An 18617-nucleotide genomic window follows, 5' to 3' on the forward strand; every position below is an offset into this window, starting at 1 on the left:
TTCTGCAGAGGGGCTAGACTACTAAGCAAGCATTTCTGTTCAAAATTAATTGAAGACATTGTAGGCAGCAGATCCCAATAAACGTCACCCAAAAAAGACAATTCAGTATCCACATAAACCCAAGAGAGAAAAAGAGTATTCTTCTTGTTTACAGGGACAGAAGGTGAACGTATTATACAGGATGGAATCATATAACTGAAGTTTAATTTGCATATTTGCATTTCAAAGACAAACATCATGCTGGGTAAGAGAAACCAGAGTAGAAGGCCAGATAGTTTTGTGGTAAAGACACAGGACTGGGTACCAGCAGTCTCTTTCTGGTTCTCCCAAAGTCATCTTTGATAACACCCTGGTAACCACTCTGCTCTTCAATTTTCCTCATGTATCAAATAAAGATATTGCCTACTTCAAAGAGCTGTTGGGTGGCTTAATTCATCAATTTATCTAAAACACTTCAAGATCCTCAAATGGAACATGTTGTAAGTACTAATGCCACTACTATAAGGAAGTGACATCATCAGCTTTGCTGCTCTGCAGCTGTTCTTTAATTTAAAGGGCCAATGTCTAGGGAAACTTTAAAGACACTATATTTTGCTGAAATATGTACTCTTAATTTCCCTTAACACAATTTCCTTTCATTACTAATTATTAAGTAAGTGGGTGTAACTTTCTTTTGTCTAGGCCACCTCCTCACTTTATGCACTGACAATTCAGTGCTTGTGAAATTGCAATTTGTCACTATTCTGAACATCTCTGCTCTATTCAGATTGGTTAGGCAAGAGACAGCTACTGTCAGATACATTGGACAAACACTGGTGGTGGGAAGGGAAATACAGGAAAAAGGTTTAACAGGATGTTGATAAACAAACTTACATTTTTAACTATTTTTTAAAATCATTAATGCTAGACCATGAAATAGCTCCTACAACATTTGTGTGGAAACAAAAACAGAAGCATGGAGTCTTTCTCTACAATAAGTACCTTTAAGGGTCTGGAGAAATTTAAGTGTTTTTGATTACATTAATGAAACAGAATATTAACTAGCTGTCAGAGGAAGAAAGGAGACACCTATTTCAAGATAGAAACAAACCTTCTGCTTTGAATATTGGTTCAAATTCACATTCCTAGAACATTTTCAATCTTTCAGATTTACACCAATTCAATCTTCAGTTCCTAGAGCTATCTTGCATCACAACAGCAGTTTTCTAATGTGCCTACTTGTTCTTCAGTGGCTCTTGTTGGTAGCTCAGCTACATAAGAGGTCCAAATTCTGCTGCTAGGAGTAGTGCAACTCTGTCAACTGAAATGGAGCTTCAACTGATGTAAAAAAGCAGAATTTGACCCAATCTTCTCTCTTGACATATCTTCCAAATGAAGTATATAGTTTTGGGATGAGAGTGGGAGAGATGAGAAGGGAAGAATAACCCTGCCAAAAAATCCTCTAGCACAACCAGAAAGTAAAGCATCATTATTAGCTGTATCAAAACTGCTTAGATAGTTATTTTAATACCAGCCATAATCACTGTCTTCTTCACCAGATTTATTTAAGGCAATGAAAGATATTTAACAATTGTTTTCGAAGGAGGAGAAAGGAATTGTACTTAAAGCTGGAAATGAAAGGCCTACTAGATCATCTTGTCCATCTCCCTGCTGTTACAGGATTGTTTCCTATTGAACATTTAGTAGCCTTTAAAAAAAAGAGAAAAATAATTCCGATAGAAAACTTTAGACATCTACTGAAACAGGTATTTGGGGAGTCTAGCCAAATGATATACCTCTCTTCTAGCAGGCAGACTAGAAAAGCAATACATGCTAGAGATAGTACCAGTGGTAAACAGTAGAAGGAAAAGAAGAAAAGCCCTCTTTCTTTTACCCGTTTTTTAGTCTGCAAAAACCAAATTCCTAATTAACATTCAAGCACTGAATGGCTGCCTTACCCACCTTTTCAGAGTTTCCCGGCCATATATTCGCCAGTCAAAGGTGAAGGAGAAGCAGTCAAGTTGTTCATTTTGAACAATTATGCTATAGTACAGAATGTTAGAGGCTCATCCATTGCAACATCTGAAATGGTGATTTACATCAAAATCTTTCTAGCTGTTCTAGAGAAATGGTGGTAGTATTTAGACACAGGCTAAATATTTTCACAAGATGTAAACTTATCCAAGAGCAATACATGGAATTATTTACACTCAACATTTAAGATTTACTTCTGCAAATATTAAGCATGGAAGTTAATTTGAGAAAATATGTGACCCGTGTTATTTTCCTTAATAAATGAGTATTATTTTTATTTATTATTCATAGTTAATATAAAATTAACAGTGAAAGTTAGCTCTGAACATTTTTTACAACACTTAACAAAGTTTGATTTTTCTATTGTTTAGATGTCAGTAGATTTACAAGAACAATCATTTAAATAAAAAAATATAAAGCCTATGTTTAAAACATGGCCTTTATTAATGCTCTCTAATGAACTCCATTTTATCTTACATTGAAATGGTTATGCTTTGCTTAAGAAAAGACGGAAAAGTGCATTTTACAAGAGTACTTTTTCTTTAATTCTCTGCGAAAATGGAAGGAATTGGAATCACAAGTTGACAAATGTGGTAAAATGAAGTTTCAAGAAACATCAATTTTAGTAATGCTACCCCCATCACTAGTGTTTCGCTCTGACTTTCTGCTGTGTGAACCATAATATCCTGATATACAGTCTAGAGCATCTATGTTATTACTCTACAGCATTTTAAACACAGAAAGAGGGGTTAAAACCCCTTTCAATGTACAAACATGAATAAAAAATTGATAAAAAAATCACTTTTATACATAATGTATATGCGAACTGTTTTAAATACATGGTTTTGGAAGAGTTATTTACAAACTGCATCAGCCCGTGGGACAATCCACAGACAAAGTATACACAGTTGCTTTACTTTATTGTTGCATCTCAACTTTGGGAGATATAAATTCATTCGGCAGTATAGCAAACATAAAAACTGTGACAAAGCATCTTAAGGGCAACCCAATAAAATTTGTTCCTCAAAACAACATAAGTACTAGGACTGCCAAAGTTTCCAAACAAGGTTATAGTTTAATCCAGATGCCCGATTACAGTTCTACATTGTGGAAGAATAAACAGACCCACTGCACATACAGGCATGGCTACTGGATAAAACCTCCTGTAAGAGCTACAACTGATAGGTATGTTTTTTCAAAAGAGTGAACTAACCTAGAATTTTTTTCCAATTTTATTAATATTTTAAAAAATACATAAAAATACAACATCCAATGTCTGAATAAATATATTTAACAAGTTGCAAGATACCTTATTTTACACAAAAAAATTCAGCTTTAGAAATCTTGTTAAATAACTTCATTGTTGTTATATATTTCATTTTTCGTCTTTTTGTAACAAAATAAAAACTCTGAAATTACATAGAAAAAAGACAAAATATTTTTGTCAAGGGATAAGATAGTCCACTGAAAACCTATTCACAATTCCACTGTAAACATTAATAAACATTAAAATATTTGCATAATTGTGTGCTCAAAAATCCTATAAAAAGTGGAAGACTTATTACAACTGTAGTTTTCAGTCAACTACACTTCCTTTCACAATTTATTTTGTCCCATTTACATCTTTAAAACTGGGCACATTGCTGAACACATACTTTGGCAGTTCTGTATAGCAAGTGCTTCCACAAAGAGGAACTACTCACCAAGGGTTAGCATACAAGCTGGGTGAAAGTGCAGCAGTAACTTGATTCTGTTTGATAATATTCTGATGTCTGTTTGATGCACTTGCTTTTCTATGATTTCCTAGAACACCTGAATGCTTCATTGGACATAACTTTTCAAATCTGATAAGTGCCCTTTCTCTGTATTAACAAAAAAACAATAAACACGATGACAAACATGTCAGACGGTGCCTACAAACCTTCAGTTACCAATGAGCTTAATTTCTCAACAGTAAAAATAAAAATAAAATAAAATAAAAAAACAGGAGGGAGAAAAAAAGATACAGTCCAGCAGTGGAAGAGTGTACAGAATGTACTTGGCAATGTCAAACCAGTTGAGTGCTTTTTGTGGTTATATTTCAGGATTTATGTCCATGGCAGCAAACTGCTGACAAGGCAGAGAAATATGTATCACCTGCATTCTACAGCAAGCACATTCTGGGGAGGAGAAGATGATGACGGACTCATCCCAGTGTCTGATGAAGCAGATGACATGGATGCTCCTGTATGAGACACTGTAAATACATAAAGCAGGACATCAGCACCAGACTTCATTAGAGGAGTGAAGTTCTGGAACAGCCTTCCAAGGGGAGCAGTGGGGACAAAAGACGTATCTGGCTTCAAGACTAAGCTTGATAAGTTTATGGAGGGGATGGTATGATGGGATAGCCTAATTTTGGCAATTAGTTGATCTTTGATTATTAGCAGGTAAATATGCCCAATGGTCTGTGATGGGATGTTAGATGGGGTGGGATCTGAGTTACTACAGAGAATTCTTTCCTGGGTGCTGGCTGGTGAGTCTTGCCCACATGCCCAGGGTTTAACTGATTGCCATATTTGGGGTCGGGAAGGAATTTTCCTCCAGGGCAGATTGGCAGAGGTCCTGGAGGTTTTTCGCCTTCCTCTGCAGCGTGGGGCACGGGTTACTTGCTGGAGGATTCTCTGCACCTTGAGGTCTTTAAACCATGATTTGATGACTTCAATAACTCAGGCATAGGTTAGGGGTTTGTTACAGGAGTGGGTGGGTGAGATTCTGTGGCCTGCGTTATGCAGGAGGTCAGACTAGATGATCATAATGGTCCCTTCTGACCTTAAAGTCTCTGAGTCTATGAGACTGTCAAAGTATCCTTCACACTGGAGGCTCGCTTAGATATCAGATCTAGTGTCTGTACACACACAAAACAACTTAATAGATCCCAAGTGAGGCCTGTCAGGTTTGAGGTACGTCAACAGAGTTGTGTGTAGAAGCTTACATCGTACCTGAACCCATTATCCCTGGCTCAACATAGTGTCCTTACTAGTTGCTCATTTTAATGAGTATTACTGTCATTTATTTATTTATTTATTTAAAATAGGCATGGAGGAGAAGTAGCAGTACAGGAAGACCTCTCAAAGTCCTGTTATAAAAAAAATACAAGTGGATTCCTCATGTGTCGACTAGTAAGTTCAAAGCCTTAATGTTTTAGAGAACTACTCTAGTTTCTTTATGTTTCTATACTGTGCTCAGATACCATGGAGATGAGTAAATATTACTGGATTAAAAATAAGATTTACTTTCACTACAAAAAGCCTTATGAAACTGATCCAGATTATTTTTGCCCATTACTCTTCTCTTCTGTTTACATAAGCTGGATAGCTAACCTTATCATTTCGGTGCCTTAAATCATAAAGGGACAAGTCAATCTGTTATGCTACTTGTGAAAACCCAGATCCAGGGTATATTACGAAGGCCAGATCCTTGTCTTTTTAAAGTGAAATTTTATATATTCAAGATTTTAATTTATTATATGTACAAAATTTGAAAAACAAACTATGCTGTGGATTCTAATTTTATCCTGTATGGCTAGAAGACAAGTTAAACGTCGTATAGTAACCATTTTTCCAAAAAGTTAAAATAACGGCTGCAGAAAATGTTGTCAATTAAATGTAATGTTTTGGGGTCTACGTGTTTAAAACAGACATTTCATGAGAGGGAGGTCTGAGTGTAAAGCAAACTGGATAGTTACCTTCTCTGTCTTTCTTTTTTAATCGTTTTCTTCTTCTGTCTATTGTTGCTACTTCTGACTTCAGGGACATGTAATATTTTCGGATTTCCTGTAGTTTTTCTTGTAGAAAGGAGATTCTCTCAGTGCTGTTCATGTTGTCTAGTTCATCTTAAGAGTGTGGGGAAAAGTTACTTTACGATGGTGATTTTAAGAAACGATAATGCAACATCACATGCAAACCAATAATGCACTTCCACAATGCTTATTTTTTCCCTTCAAAATACAAAGTTTCTTATTAAATTCCATTTAATCCAAGGTGTTTTAATTATGGTAGATTAGCAAGACTTGTGCTCCTTATGAAAAAAGACAGTTACCTTTTCCGTAACTGGTGTTCTTCGAGATGTGTTGCTCATGTCCATTCCACAATAGGTGTGCGTGCTCGCCACGTGCACCGGTGCCGGAAGTTTTTCCCTTAGTAGTGCCCGTAGGGGAGCGACCCCTGGAGTGTCACCGCTATGGTGCGGTGTAAGGGGCGCTGTGCGCTCCCCCCACCCTCAGTTCCTTCTTGCCAGACAACACCGACAGAGGGGAAGGAGGGCGGGATATGGAATGGACATGAGCAACACATCTCAAAGAACACCAGTTATGGAAAAGGTAACTGTCTTTTCTTCTTCGAGTGATTGTTCATGTGCATTCCACAGTAGGTGATTCCAAGCTATATTTGTTGGAGATGGGTAGGAGTTCACAGACACTCTGGGCGGAGCGCCGAACCTGGCGTCCTCCCTGGTTTGGGAGACGATAGCATAATGCAAAGTGAACATGTGGACCGATGACTACGTGGCAGCCCTACAGATGTCCTGAATAGGGACGTGGGCCCTCACAATTGGTGTCGGGGGAACTCCTGCCAGGTCGTAATACGGATACACGAAGTGATCCAGTTGGAGAGCCGCTGAGTGGAGATCGGCCGACCTTTCATGCATTCGGCCATGGTGATGAATAGTTGCGAAGACTTCCTGAATGGTATTGTACGTTCCAGGTAAAAACCCAGAGCCCGTCTCACATCCAGCACGTGGAGGCAGCGCTCCTCACTGGACGCATAGTGTTTTGGAGAGAGCACCGGCAGGAAAATGTCTTGGCCCATATGATAGGCGGAGACCGCCTTAGGGAGGAACGAAGGGTGTGGACAGAGCTAGACCTTATCCTTATGGAACACCGTGTATGGTGGTTCAGAGGTCAGGGCCCGGAGCTCCAAGAACCATCTAGCGGACGTGATCGCCACCAGAAAGGCTACTTTCCATGAGAGGTGTGACCAAGAGCATGTAGCAAGCGGCTCAAATGGAGGTCCAGTTAGCCTGGCCAGCACTAAGTTCAGGTCCCACTGGTGGACTGGGGTTTAACATCCGGAAAGAGGCGATCCAAACCCTTAAGGAATCGACCGGTCATGGCATGAGAAAATATCGTGTGGCCCTGCACTGGCGGGTGGAAGGCCAACATGGCTGCCAGGTGCACCTTGATGGACGAGGGCGCTAGGCCCTGAATTCTAAGGTGAAGGAGGTAGTCTAGTATAAGCTGGATCGGAGCAGCCACTGGCGAGATGCCCGATCAGCGGCCCACCGGGAAAACCGAGACCATTTCGCCAGGTAGGCCTGACGCTTGGAGGGCATCCTGCTCTCCAGGACGCGCTAAACCCCTTCCGAGCAAGTCCTCTCTTCCCGGCCTAAACGTTGAACAGCCACGCTGTGAGGTGGAGGGCTGCTAGGTTGGGGTGGAGAAGGCGACCTTGGTCCTGGGAGAGCAGGTCCGGGCGGGTTGGCAATGGCCACGACGGGGCGAATGCCAGGCTCATGAGAGTCCCGTACCAATGCTGCCTGGGCCATGCCGGGGCAATCAGAAGGACACGGGCCCTGTCCGTCTTTATCTTTTCCAAGACCTTGCCGATCAGTGGAAAGGCATAGAAGAGCTGACCCGACCAGGGCAGAAGGAAGGCGTCGGAGATCGCGCCCATGCCCAACCCTCCCTGGACGAGAAGCGGGGACACCGGCGGTTCTGCCGGGTCGCGAACAGGTCCACTTGGGGAGTGCTCCATGTTTGGAAAATCCTGTGCACCACCTCTGGGTGCAGCAACCATTCGTGCTGAGAGGAGAAGTCCCGGCTCAGCCAATCCGCCCGAGAGTTTTGGACGCCCAGTAAGTGGTGGGCTTCCAAGGAAATATTGTGGGCTATGCAGAAGTCCCACAGCCTGAGGGCTTCCTGGCAGAGGGCTGAGGAGCGGACCCAGCCTTGCCTGTTGATGTAAAACATCGAGGCCATGTTGTTCGTGAGAACCCTGACCACTCTGCCCGCTAGGCATGAGCGAAAGGCCACGCAGGCTAGATGGCCTGCTCTGAGCTCCTTGACATTTATGTGCAGGGCTAGGTCCTGCGCGGACCACAGATCTTAGGTCTGGAGGTTTTCCACATGGGCTCCCCATCCCAGGTCCGACGCATCGGACACCACCTCCACAGTCAGGGACCGGCCCCTGAATGGGACTCCTTGGAGCATGTTCCCCGGGGAGGACCACCAGCGTAAGGAGGCTAACACAGGTTCTACTTTGTCCATCCTGTCTCTGGACTGGGAGAATACCGAGGCCAACCAGAGCTGAAGGGGCCGCATCCTGAGCCTGGTGTGATGAACCACGTACATGCATGCCGAAATATGATCCAGGAGTTGGAGGCACGCTCTGGTGGTCGTCACGGAGAACCTTGTGACCACGCCGATGAGCTCCCTTAGGGTTTAGAATCTGTCCGTGGGAGGGAGGCTCTGGCCAATGTCGCATCCAGAATCGTCCCAATCAACTCTCTGCGTTGCACCGGTACCAATGTGGACTTGGTGTTGTTTACCAGCAGCCCCAGTGCGGTGCATGTGGACAGGAGGAGTGTTACATGATCCTGTACCTGTGACCTGGATCTGCCCTTGACCAGCGAGTCGTCGAGGTAGGGAAGATCTGGACCCTCCCGACACCAGAGGTAGACTGCTACCACAGACGTACACTTTGTGAAGACTCTGGGAGCTGTTGATAGACCAAACGGGAGGACAGTGAACTGGTAGTGCTCCTGCCCTACCATGAAGCGGAGGAAATGCCTGTGGCCCTCAAATATATGAATGCAGAAGTACGCATCCTGTAGATCGAGGGCGGCGTACCAGTCTCCAGGATCCAGGGAGGGAATGATGGAGGCCAGAGAGACCATGCGAAACTTGAGCTTTACCATGTACTGGTTCAGGCCTTGCAGATCCAGGATGGGCCTGAGCCCCCCTTTGGCCTTCGGGATAAGGAAATAGCGTGAGTCGTACCCCTTGTATCTGAACTCCGCCGGCACCACCTCCACCGCTCCTAAGCAAAGAAGCCGTCTCACCTCCTGCTCAAGTAAGCTCTCATGAGAGGGGACCCGGAAGAGGGATGGGGAGCGAGGATGGGTGGGGTAGAAAGAAACTGGAGGGTATAGCCCCGGGAGACGGTGTTGAGGACCCATCAGTCTGAGGTCAGCCATGACCACTCCGGGAGGAAAATACATAGGTGGTTGGAGAAGGGAAGATCGGGTGGATCCTTGATACAAACTGTTAAGTCGTCCCTGGGCATCCCATCAAAACTAGCGCTTACCTGCCTGCTTCCCCTTAGAGGGCCCAGGCTGGGATTGCCTTTGTGGGCACTTTTTATAGTCCCTTGGTTTTTTATAAGGGGGCTCGTATCTGGAGTGGGTGGCCTGACTGGGAGTCTGCTGTGGTTTGAACTTGGTCCTGGCCGGGGCCGGGACATAGAGGCCGAGGGTCTTTAATGTCGTGCAGGAGTCCTTCAGACTGTGTAACTTCTCGTCGGTTTGTTCCGCAAACAGGGCCTTGCCATCGAACGGAAGGTCCTGCAAGGAGTTCTGTGCCTCGCTGGACAATCCAGACAGCAGGAGCCCCGACGCTCTCTTCATGGACACCGCGGAGGACATAGACCGTGCAGCCGTATCCGCAGCGTCCGCTGTACCCTCCTCCACCAGAGACTTAAGCTCCTTTTTATCATGCTCCTGGAGGGAGTCCACAAATTTGGGCACTGAGCCCCACAAATTGAAGTTGTATCTGCCCAGCAGGGCTTGGTGGCTTGCCATCCTCAGTTGGAAGCTCGAGGACGAATAAATCTTTCTACCAAATAGATCTAGTCTCCTCGAGTCCTTACTTTTAGGAGTAGGAGCAGGTTGACCTTGACGCTCCCTATGGTTGACCGCCTACACTACACTAAAGAGTTGGGGTGGGGTGGGTATACAGATATTTGTGCCCCTTGGCGGGCACAAAATACTTCCATTCTGCCCTCTTAGAGATGGAGGGCAAGGAGGCCAGGGTTTGCCACAGGGCGTTTGAGATCTTTGCCACCCTGCCCAATGCCAAGGCTGAGAGGACATTGAAGAGGGAGTCCGAGGGTTCCTCCACCTCCTCAGCTTGTAGGTTAAGGCTTGATGCCACTCTTTTCAACAGTTCCTGGTGGGCTTTCGTGTCCTCCTGTGGGATTGGAAGAGGAGGGGCCATGATTGCCTCATCGGGGGAGGATGAGGATGGTGGTGCAGTGCTCTGCGTCCCCACTGGTGCCACAGGTCCTACCACTTGTTTCCCTTCTGAGTGTGGGACTGAGGACGAGCGATCCGCTGACCCTTTCCTGGAAGGCTGAGAGAGGAAGGCCGGTGGTCTTTCCGAGGCGCTGGTCACCGAGCGAGCCACCACCCGGGGCTGCATCGGGGCCCAATGGTACCATCGCACTGCACCTGCTGTGGCACCGTTGGAGCGGACTGCCCCGCCTGGCCCACCAAGTGTCGACTTCGAAGGGAGGCCGGGCTGGCATACGATCGACCGCTATCCAGGGACGGGGATGAGTGACGACATCGGGAGTGGTGCCGAACATGAGACCGTGATCCCGGTGTGGAGGAACGAAAGTACCATCTATAGCGGCTGCTCTGCGACCGGCTCCAATGGATGGATCCGTGATAGCGGGGTGCTGGCGATCGATGCATGGGGCTGTGGGAGCGGCGCTGTGGCGGGGACCTCGAATGGAACGAAGAGTGGGAGCGGCATCAACGTCCATACCGCGAGGGGCTACGATAGCTTCTCGGAGATAATGATCTCCGGTGCCGTCTGTCTCGGTCTTGGCGGGGCATGCTCTCATCACGAGGTCTACATTCCCCCAAGGTGGAGCGATGCCTGGAAACCCTGCGGCTCAGCACCCAGCCAGACAACCTGGTGGGGGTTGACGGGGACCGGCGCGCGCTGCGCACAGGGCGGTAGCTGTGCGGAGACCGGCATCGTGAACGTTCCCTCGACCATGAGTGGTACCGTCCAGGCGGTAACTGCAGGTGTCTGAGAGGCGGCTTGCCTCTGGATCAGGGAGCTGTTGACAGCAGTATGGCCGGTACTGGTAGAGACATAAGGTCTCGAGCCGCCTGCAGGGCCTCCCGTGTGGAGGGCACCCAAATGCAGCCACTGGCATCCGGGGAGGTCGGCTCGGAGTGGGCCGGGCTGCTCCACTCTACTTGAGTCGGAGGCGATGGGGACCAAGAACTGCCCAACGCGGGTCTAGTCTCTCCCCCAGGCTTGATCCGGTGCCTTGGCGGAGAAGACCTCTTCTTCGCCTTTTTAGACTGTCCCGTGGATGGAGAGCTGTGCTGACTGGTGGAGGGCATCGATGAGTCACCGCGCACCGATGCTGCAGTGCTTGGTGCCGACTCGGAATGGTGCAGCGGTGTCGGAGTTAGGAGCCGTATGTCCAGCTCCTTCTTGGTCCAAGGTTTGAAGGATCTGCAAATTTTGCAGCAGTCGCTAAGATGGGTTTCCCCCAGACAGTGGGAAAAGTCCACGTGCGGATCACTGATGGGCATAGGCCGTTTGCAAGTGTCGCACAATTTAAAGCCTGGGCACACTTAACTAGTTCTAACTAAAACTTTTTTTTTTTTTTTTTTAAATAACTACGGGTACTACTAACTACGAACTAACAAAGTCCAAAGAGGGAAAGCTACAGTAGAGCTGGAGCAGAGCAGCTCTGAAGCACCTTCACTGGCGGCAAGAAGGAACTGAGGGTGGGGGGAGAGCGCAGCACCCCTTATACCGTGCCATCGCAGCGCCACTCCAGGGGTTACTAGGGGTGTTCCCCTACGAGTACTGCTAAGGGAAAAACTTCTGGTACTGGTGCACGTGGCAAGCATGCACACCTATTGTGGAATGCACATGAGCAATCACTCGAAGAAGAACAGACAGCTATGAAATATTTATATATTATACTGTATTTACATGGATCAACAATTTTTTCCCTTGAATAATCATTAGTCCTCCACTAATGGTTGTGGGGAAAAAGATTATTGGTTCTAAAATATTTGTCTCAGATCCCCAGAGTTTTAGGTTACAATATCTTGGAACTTAAAAACAAAAAACAAAACAAAAGAACTTCCTCCGTTCTCCCCCTACACAATAATTTTGTTAGTCATCTTGCTCTTCCAACTCAATTCTTCAATCCCAACCTGAATTTTTGCAGCCCATAAGCCCAGAATTAGAGATGAATGCCTGGATTATGCCATCTGAAAACTCAGATTCCAGATATTTTCAAATTATATAAAATACTAGTTTCACAGTCTAGATATTCTTGAAGTAATAAACTGCTAAACGTATGCTGGAAATTAAATGGGGGGAAGTAAGATGATAATTTAAATACCATTTTTAAAAGGATTTTTATAGTATGAAAGTGAAGCACAGAAATAAATAAATACCAATAAACCTGGCTTTACAATGATAATGAGCATTCATGCCAAGTGCCTTTTTGGAACTGAACATAGCAAGTTCTGAATATTGTACTAATATAATTTTGAACTCTGATTTAAATATTTAACACACTTTAAAAAATTCTTACTGAGTTGGAAACTCCATTTATACACTCTTGGGGAAGCACTGTGGTGATGTTTCTCTCTCTGTTTATCCTTTTCTCCATCTTTGATGTGAGGGGAAATTACTCTTGCAGGGGATCGCGCAAGCTTCTGTGGTTTGGACACATTTATGTGTTTTACTGGAGTACATTTACTTGAACTGTCCATGACAGGAAGATCTTCACTATCACTGCTTTGTCCTGTAATAACACAAATTAATTTTGATTAGAAGACAGACCTATAATTTTGGTATTCTTCTAACCCTACAATCTAGGTTACATAAACTGTGGTTATGGTCAGAAAAGTGAAAGGGAATATTGTGTTTCCTTACTCAAAAGACCCTGCTCCCTTTGTGGATTCCAAATTGTTTCAGATTACTGACAAACCCGTTTAAAATTTTCTAATTTTGTTAGGTACATTATGAGCTGACTCTTCAAGTGCACCAGTGCTCCCTCTAACCCCAATGGTGGGAGCAGTTAGGGACTGAGTCAGCCCCTGCCAAAGTAGATTTTTTTACCTACAAAAATAATACAGACATTTATTCCAAAATAAGTGTGTTTGCTGTCAAAAAAGCAGGTGTGACTTAAAAACACATTTAGTTATTTCAGTGTAGACAAGGCCCTAGAGTCACTTTTCAGAGTGCAAATGCACGAATTACCTATAGATGTGAACAATGTATGATCATTTCAGTAGAGTATGCATCTCTGATACAGAAGAACCTCAGAGTTACAAACACCAGAGTTACGAACTGATCAGTCAACCACACACGTCATTTGGAACTGGAAGTACACAATCAAGCAGCAGCAGAGACAAAAAAAGCCAATAGAGTACAATACTGTGTTAAATATAAACTACTAAAACAATAAAAGGAATGTTTAAAAATAAGATTTGACAAGGTAAGGAAACTGTTTCTGTGCTTGTTTCATTTAAATTAAGACGGTTAAAAGCAGCATTTTTCTTCTTCATAGTAAAATTTCAAAGCTTATTAAATCAATGTTCAGTTGTAAACTTCTGAAAGAATAATCATAACATTTTTTCAGTTACGAACATTTCAGAGTTATGAACAACCTCCATTCCTGAGATGTTCCTAACTGAGGTTCTACTGTACCATATTCACATGGACATGCAGTGTGATCTTGTACTTCAGTGTATAGTTAGATTTATTTTGTAAAAACAAAAACAATTTAAAACTTCTTACAATAGTGCCAAAATAAAGGTTCACATTTCAGAAAATTTTAAGTTCCAGTTCCCACCGAAATCTTCACTCTGCACATATTAGGCATAATTTAACAGCCTATGAACAATATTTGTTGCAGTTACTGTGAGAACCCAAAATATTTATTTGACATAAATCTTAACAATGCCATTGTTGGCATTGACTCTATTGACCTATTTGATTCAAATCCTTTAGCTATCTAAGGTCATCATTACTTATAAGGGGGTATAGAAGACTAAATTCAGACTTTCTGCAGCTGATTTAAAAAGGTTACATATCTGATAACGTCAACCATACATAAAAGTCCTGTCTCTAAAAGGTGTCGTACTTACCTCATTTCACTCTATGTATTTTTTCTTGTAAGTTATAATTAATGTATCTTTCTCACCTTAGAAGCACTTGGACATGACTTTTCAAGGAAGTGCTTCTATTCAGCAAGCATAGGGACAAAAATGACAATTGAGCTGAACACATATAACCAGGATAACTGTAAAATATTTGGTATCTTCTCACATACAGCTGCCTTGTAAAGATGATGCTAATGAAAATGATGAAGATACCAGTCATGAGACTGCCAGATATTGTGGATACTGAATAGCTGGTATAGTCTACTAGATATATAGTCAGTGCCCCAGGCAACACTAATTAAAGGCCCTGGCAAGGAAACCCTTACACATGTACAATGGTGATAAATATCAAAAGGATGGATTACTACACACTTGTTATGATACAGCACAAACATTCACTTCCAAATGTACCTGTTCCATTCTTTTCATTTTTGGTTACAGCACTTGATCGCTTTGGAGTACGCTTTTGTTTCTTTGCCAGTGTCCCACTATTGCCATCGCTTGGCCTTTTTTGACCTGAAGGAAAGGAAAAAATGTGCCTCAAATATTTCTGCCTTCAATATACCCCTTTTAAAACAAATAGATTGAACTGAAAACTAGTATTAGAGGAAGCCAAATGCCACTTTTGAGTCAATAGTCCTTAGCAAAGCAATATGGGATTTACAATGGTTTCAGGAATTGTCAAAATAGAGATTGGCTTTTCACATGGGAAACACATACCCTTCTCTCCAGTTTCTCTGTCTTGTACTGCTATACTACAATTGCTTGAAGTGGTACTGGCTTCAAATCCATTAGCAGACTCGCTTTCACAGAGACCCTCTTGAGATTCTTCTGCCACACTGTCCACTTCAATCGTTACATCGCTTTCACTTTTTATACTGCGAGATTCATCCTGACTAAGAGCAAGGGGCGAGGCCACAGAGAAGTTAGGCTGGACTGCAGGGGTTAAGGCAGATGGATTTGAGGTCAAAGTGTTGGGGTCTGGCTTTTCTGTTACTGCATCCTCACTACTGCTCTTTTCCTTTTCATCAAAGTCATCCAAGTCCACTTCATGGCAAAGGAGAGTTTCAGGTCCAATCTGAGGCATAGTGTCATCCTCATCTTTTAATGGAATATGCTCATTTTCCTCAGACGTACATTCAAAGTTTTCATTCGTCAGCTCTTGAACATGTTGATCTGACTCTGCTACTAAAGACGGCATTTCCTCATTTTCAGTTCTGAGTGACTCTTCATCATGGAAGTCTTTACATTCCTCCATTCCAATACATTCATTGGTCCTCTCCTCAGACACAATATTTGGCACTTCCATCTCACACTCTCGTCGTACCTTTTTCTCAGGCGATGTCTGTTCCAACGTTTTCCTTTTCAAAAGCTTCTTATCTTTTGTACAAGGGTCTGTTTCATTTTCAGTAGTGGTGGAAAACTCTTTACTGTCTAAGGAAGAAATTTCTGACCTTTCAGATTCTATGAGGGTTTCATTTGTTTCCTCTTCCTGGCTTTCTGGCAAAACCTTTATATTCTCTAAAGAGGGGTCTCTTGTCTTGCTCCTTCTTCCCTTCCCCTTAGGTGATTTTTCAGTCTCTTTTTTAATTTCTTCCACTTGTTCAGCTTTGTTTCCAAAAATCTGAACTATTTGTTCACTTTCTTCAACTTCCAGTTTCAACGTTTCTAGAGGCTGCACTTGAGTCCTGTCATTTTCTTTCATCAATACATGTGGGATCTTTGGGTTTTCTTCATCAGGTTTCTCATCAATTAGTTTTTCATTTTTTTCCATATCTGAAATTTCTGCAGAAAATTCTTCATTCATACTCTTTTCAGAAGTCTCATCAGCTTCACTGTCAGATGAACCAGAATCTGCAAGAAAATAAGATTAAAAAACAACACATCAGGTCATTGTTAAAGCACAACTTTTTATATTAGCTATGCAGATACTATTCAATAACCCACACAGATACAGTGTCCAAAATCACTTTATGAAAAAAAAAAAAAAATCAAGAGTTTTGGTTTTGCATCAACTAAAAAAATAAAAAAAAATCCAAATGTGTTGCATTATTCAACCTATTTTTGCTACAGTTTTTCTGAGTGTTACTTTAGATCTCTATGGAAGTATGGTAGCACTAGTGTAAACTCTCTTTTTTTGTGTTCACTTTTTTTTTTTTTGGGGTGGTGGTGGAGGTTAGAAATCAAAAAGCCACACATAAATCACAGTTCAGGAGGACAGGATAGTTTTACAAGTCTCCTTATAGCTTGAATCTTCCCAGTCACCTCACCTCAAAAAGGAATGGATGGCTCAGAAGACTGGTAACGGGGTTACAGCCATTTCATTGCCAAATCAGTGGTTTTAATCAGAAGCCATATAGATAGCAAGTAATACTATGGTGCCGGATAGTTGTGCAGATCCTATATGAAATGAGTTGGTGGCTTCAATTCAGTTCCTACTAGACAAGGGTTCTTATCATCAAACAACACTGCCACCATTTGCACTCAACTAGCCTCCCTGCTGGATGCATGAGCTGTGAGATTGGAAGATTGAGTGACCATAGGAATGGCCACAATTTTATCTCTGGATTTGGACTGAAGCAGACTGATGCGAGAACATGGGGTAGCTGCCCCTTCCCTAACTGCTTGGGGAGGAAAGAGAGATTTTTTTTCCCTCCACTGGTGTCAATTTCGTTCTTTCAACAGCATTAAAATTTGCAGGGAAAAAAGGGGGTTTTTCATCGCTTTTTCCAAAAGGAATGAAAATCAAAACACGGGACAGAGATCACTCACCGTTTGATCCTCTATCAGAATCAAACATTCCTGAGCTACGTCTCGTCTGCCTGCGAGGTGTTCCTAAAAATCAAAATCAAAACTAATTAATTGATACAGAATAAAATCTGTTAGATAGCTAGTAAAACTGACTGACTGAATGCACAGGGCTTCAAAACTGTTGACTTAAAATACAGCAATATGTTTATTAAGCGTTTCATACGAACGCGTGGGGTTACATTATTAGTATTTACATACATTTCTCCTATGTATGAGCACCTAAGTGTCCCACATGACTGCATCAGGTGTACCTTCTGTTCCATTTGGTAATGACGAGCAATCTGACATATTGCTCCGTGTACTTCTGGCTCCTGCTTTACCTTCACTATTAGGTGTTTTGGATAAACTGCAAGACATGTTTGACAGAAGAGTAGATTTCAGAGGGGGGCGGCCACGTTTTGATTTCTGTTTCTCCTCATCCTTCTTTTCATCCTTTTCCTGGTCTTCTTTACTCTGAAGACACAAAATTGGGCATTCTATGAATGTACATCACTGCTTATAATCAAAACTTCACCCTTTTTGGGCTACACATTAAGGGGAGGGGCTAGGGAGTGAACAGCTAAATAAATTCTTATTCTTAGGAGCAGAGAGATCCATTAAGCTCTTACAAACTATTACAAGAAGTTTACTGATCTACAAATATTACTTTTGCTTTTTTCTTTTGTTTTCTCTTTGGTCCTCCTTTGTCCAAAGGCCAGATAATCCGATCAGCTTTCACCCATTCATCGTATCTAAAGGCAAAACACAGCACACTGTTACTACTCCCGTTAAAAACTGTTTTATTGTAATTTGATGGTTCAAAGCTGAATTGCAAAGACCTTAATAACAATTCAAAATAGATCCCCACCCCCCTTTTAGCAACATATCAAGTATCTGATGTTTTAAAACGTATTTAGTGCTATGTTTTATTGCAATTACCTTCCTAAGATCCTGAGGAAATCTGAAGGTGCAGACCTTCCTGGTCTCCTGCCAGCAAAGCACTGGAAGTCAGGTGACCTGGGGTCAATTACAGACTCTTCCATCAACTTCATGTGACCTTAGAAAATTCAGTTTTAATCTCTCCACGCCTCAGTTTCCCCATCTATAACACTGTTATAAAATAATCATACTTACCTGTGTTTTTAAAGAGTTTTCAAATCGTCTGGCAAAAGACACTAAGCATTAGGGGAGACTGTCAAAGGCATAAATGGAGTTAGGTGCTTATCTGCCATTTGTGCCTTTGAAACTCTCCTGCGTTATTATTATTATTAATATTATTAATATAGAAGAGGGGATGTGAATAGAAGTTTGGAAAAAAGGTTTCTTTCAAACCTACGTGATGTCAATGTCATTCAAGGAAGTCTGTTTAGATTTCTCAGGAATTCAATGAGGTGGCAAGTCTCAAATTTTAATGTACAAGGAAAACACATTTTAAAATATATTTGAGTTTTGTGGCATTAGCACAGTCACATTGTTTATAAAAATAAAGAAATGCCATTACACAAAAGGTATTAAATATAAGGAATGCACTCTTTTGGAATACAATGTAAGTGTTCAGTGGATTTTTTTCTGCACCTCCTTACAGTTCAGCTTTCCCCACTCGCTCCCACCATGAATTTCTTAAA

At 42.8% G+C, this 18617-nt stretch overlaps 1 protein-coding gene across 1 annotated transcript in view; it reads right to left on the reverse strand.

The window, feature by feature from the left end:
- Nucleotides 1-3784: 3784 nt before the first annotated feature.
- The window catches only part of ARID4A (AT-rich interaction domain 4A), a 65153-nt gene continuing 50320 nt past the window's right edge, over nt 3785-18617 (reverse strand). Inside the window, exons 18-24 of the mRNA XM_024223905.3 lie at nt 17660-17744; nt 17265-17466; nt 14923-16056; nt 14614-14718; nt 12627-12839; nt 5741-5887; nt 3785-4249 (exon numbers count right to left, since the gene is read on the reverse strand). Coding sequence (XP_024079673.2) covers nt 4146-4249; nt 5741-5887; nt 12627-12839; nt 14614-14718; nt 14923-16056; nt 17265-17466; nt 17660-17744 — 1990 coding nt within the window. The 3' untranslated portion in view covers nt 3785-4145. The remainder of the gene's footprint in view (nt 4250-5740; nt 5888-12626; nt 12840-14613; nt 14719-14922; nt 16057-17264; nt 17467-17659; nt 17745-18617) is intronic.

This window comes from Terrapene carolina, unplaced genomic scaffold (genome assembly GCF_002925995.2).
Source record: "Terrapene carolina triunguis isolate 2854851 unplaced genomic scaffold, T_m_triunguis-2.0 Scaffold189, whole genome shotgun sequence".
Classification (NCBI taxonomy): Eukaryota; Metazoa; Chordata; order Testudines; family Emydidae; genus Terrapene; species Terrapene triunguis.